The 3,339-nt window shown below is 42.6% G+C and overlaps 1 gene segment (V, D, J or C); it reads left to right on the top strand.

Moving 5' to 3' along the window:
- The first annotated feature begins 2,314 nt into the window (after positions 1-2,314).
- Positions 2,315-2,968, top strand: LOC127549121 (immunoglobulin lambda variable 6-57-like). The segment is given in 2 exon segments: positions 2,315-2,391; positions 2,523-2,968. Coding segments are annotated over 2 exon segments (492 nt in total).
- Positions 2,969-3,339: the final 371 nt, after the last annotated feature.

The raw sequence follows: 3,339 nt of genomic DNA, 5'->3' as shown, positions 1-3,339 counted from the left end.
GCTTACTTATTTTCCCAGCATATTACTTGGATTTAACTCTTTGATAAAGTACAGTTCCGTTTCCAGAGTTGATGGTTTCCAGTTTTCAGATATGTTGTGCAGCTGTTTTCAGAAATCCTTCTAGGGACCTGATCACAAACTCTCTTTTCTGTTCTAGAACTGTGAGGAGGATTCCCGCTCCATTGTGGCGGTATGTTTTAGTGTGTTAAAGCAAGTCTTTCCTCAGTGCCGATGATTGGAATCAATAAGACTTGGCAATTGGTTGTAAATTAGAAGTGAGGCAGATGGAAGTACCCATGGCTACTACTTCTACTTGCAACTTCATCGCAGTAAAGAGATGATCTTCTGGTCAGCTGTTTGATCCCCTTAGCATCTATGGGATGAGACCTCCTGAGGTACTGCTGTTGCTTCTACTAGTACCACTGTGTTCATTGCCAATGATTTTCCATGGCCCTATTGCCTTCCAAGTCATCTTTAGTGTCTCTGGGCTAAGAGGTCTGGAAACTTACAGTGAAGCCTTAGATTCAGCATCCCCAATATCCATTCCTGCTGTGTTAGCACCTGGGCTGAAGCCTGATTGTGACTATGTGCTAAACTTCCTGTAAGAGAACTTTTCTACAGACATAAGTTATCTTTGACTGGAAAATTGTTCCACTAAACCTTTTTTGTGTGTCCTGACATTCTAAAATATGTTTAGAGTCATTACTTAAAAGAATTTAAAGGGGTTTGAGTGAGAGGTCCAGTGAATCCCTGCCTGAATACTGCCATCCTGGTTGCACATCTCAACATTGTAGAGTTTATACCAGGAACATAGGGCTGGCTCAAATTAGGAAAATTATCAGCATAATTGACCATATAAATACCCAAACTTTAAAAAGCATGTGATTATCTTAATAATCACATTGCAGAGAAAGTTTTTGACAAAATATTCAGCACCCATTCCTATTATAAACATGAGAGTTTGGGAATCAATTGATTTTTTCCTTAAAATGATCATCAGTATCTACCTAAAGCCACATAATACAAATAAGCTAGAAGCATTCCCAATAAGATTAAGAGTGAGACTAAGTTGCCCATCATCACTGCTATTATTCAATATTGTTCTAGAAGTTTTAGCTGTATTAATAAGAGAAGAAAAAGAAGTATAAGGAATTAGAATAGGCAATGAGGAAACAAAGCTATTATCCTTGCAGGTGATATGATGTTATACTGAAAGAATCCTAGAAAATCAACTAAAATGATTAACTACTTCAGGAAAGTTGCATGCTATAAGAAAAACCTAAATCATCAGTATTTGTTTTATCAAAGACTCCAGTAGACTGAGGAAGATAAATCTATTTAACATAAGCACAGCTCACATAAAATATTTTGGAGCCTACCTGTGAAAACAAAATTAAGAAATATATGAACACAATTACAAAACACATTTTCCCCAAAATGAAAAAAGATCTTACCAACTGTAAAAATGTCAATTCCTTCAGGATGGGTAGACTTAATATAACAATAAATGACAACTCTACTTAAAGTAATTTACCTTTTTAGGGCCCTGCCAATCAAACTGCCGATTATTATATAGAGGTAGAAAAAATAACAAAATTTATCTGGAAGAATAAAAAGCCAAGAAAATGTAGGGAAGATATTTTTTAAAATGCAAAAGTTTTGGGCCTCTCTGTGCCAGATCTAAGATTATAATAGAGATCAGTAATCAAGAAAACTTGTTGGCACCTGCTGAAAAATAGAATAGTGGATCAGTGGAACAGGTTAAGTACACAAGACAGTACTAAATGAGTATTGTAATCAAAAGACTTGTTTATATCATTTAAAGTAAAACTATAAATTCAAATATTAAAATAACCTGACAAAGAAGCCTGATTTCCATTTAAAATCTAACATAAGATTTTTAAAAAAGAAAAGAATTTGCAATAGAAATCTAGTAGAAAAAAATAACCACAACTAATTACAAGGAGAATATCTCCATGTTTCAGGATCATTCATGTCACCACTTTTGTCAGTACTAGGATAAGCATCAAGGTAACAAGGTGGCAGTGTGGCGCCAGGTTCAGGACTTAGTACATCTTTTACCAACCCTCCAAGCAGCTGGCAAGACCCTGCATTTATTCACTGGGCCATGGGATAACCCAACACCTGCTTCACCACTCCTACTTCTCAGAGCCTCTGCACTACTAGCCATCCCCTCCCCCTTCCCTGCCTAGGAGCCATGACTGGGGGGGAGACAAAGAGCAGATTTGCATGAAGGGCTGAGGAGAGATAAGAGACCTGGGAGACCTGGCAGGGTCCAGTTCCAGCTGCGGGGTCTCAGGGAGCAGAGCTCCGGGGGCTCCACCATGGCCTGGACTCCTCTCCTGCTCAGCCTCCTTACTCTCTGCCAAGGTGCCAGCCTGAGGGGCCTCAGAGAAAGGAGGCACTCGGGGCCCAGAGGGGTGGTCTCCTCTCTCCCTCCCAGGGAGGAGGAGAGAGCGGGTCCTGGCCCCTGACTCACAGCTCTCTCTCTGTCTCTCCAGGTGCTTGGGCCCAGTCTGTGCTGACTCAGCCGGCATCCAGGTCAGGGTCCCTGGGTCAGTCGGTCTCCATCCCCTGCACTCGAAGCAGTGGCAGCATTGGTAGCTACTATGTGCACTGGTACCAGCAGCACCAGGGCGGGAGCCCCAAGCTCATTATCTATGAGGATAATAAACGTCCCTCCGGGATTCCAGAGAGATTCTCAGGCTCCATAGATGACTCAAGCAACTCAGCGACTCTGAGCATCTCTGGGCTGCAGCCTGAGGATGAGGCTGCTTATTATTGTCAACAACCAGCCCACAGTGGTTCACATCAGTGGGGAAGTGAGACAAAAACCCCTGAACTCCACTGGTCTATTATTGGGCAGGGCCATGGTCTGACCCTGGGGGAAGGAGAGGCAGCAGGAGACCCAGGTCTGGCTTCCTGGACCAAGGTGTACTTGAGGTAGCTTCTCCATAGAAATGCACACAAAGGAAAGCACCGATTTCCAAATCAGATGATGTGGGTCCAAATCTTGCCTCTTTTATGGTTATCACCTATGGGATGTCTTTTAATCTCTTCAGACCTCAGTTTCCTCCTCTGTAAAATGAGAGGAATTACCTTGATAGCTTCTGAGGTCCCCGGCTGATCTCCAGCTGTCTTTCCATTCAATCTCCTTCAAGAAGCATGGACCTCCCCATTATCCCACTTTTCTCTTTGGCTCACTCCTCTTAAAAGCACTTCTCTTCTTCTTCTTCCCAATGACCTCCACCCCCTTCTCCTCTCCTAGTCTCTCAGGCCACCCTAGGAGACTCCCCCTCCCTTGCTCTGGCTTTACTT

Source organism: Antechinus flavipes, chromosome 1 (assembly GCF_016432865.1).
Source record: "Antechinus flavipes isolate AdamAnt ecotype Samford, QLD, Australia chromosome 1, AdamAnt_v2, whole genome shotgun sequence".
Taxonomy (NCBI): Eukaryota; Metazoa; Chordata; class Mammalia; order Dasyuromorphia; family Dasyuridae; genus Antechinus; species Antechinus flavipes.
This window is presented reverse-complemented; position numbering and strand designations above follow the sequence as displayed.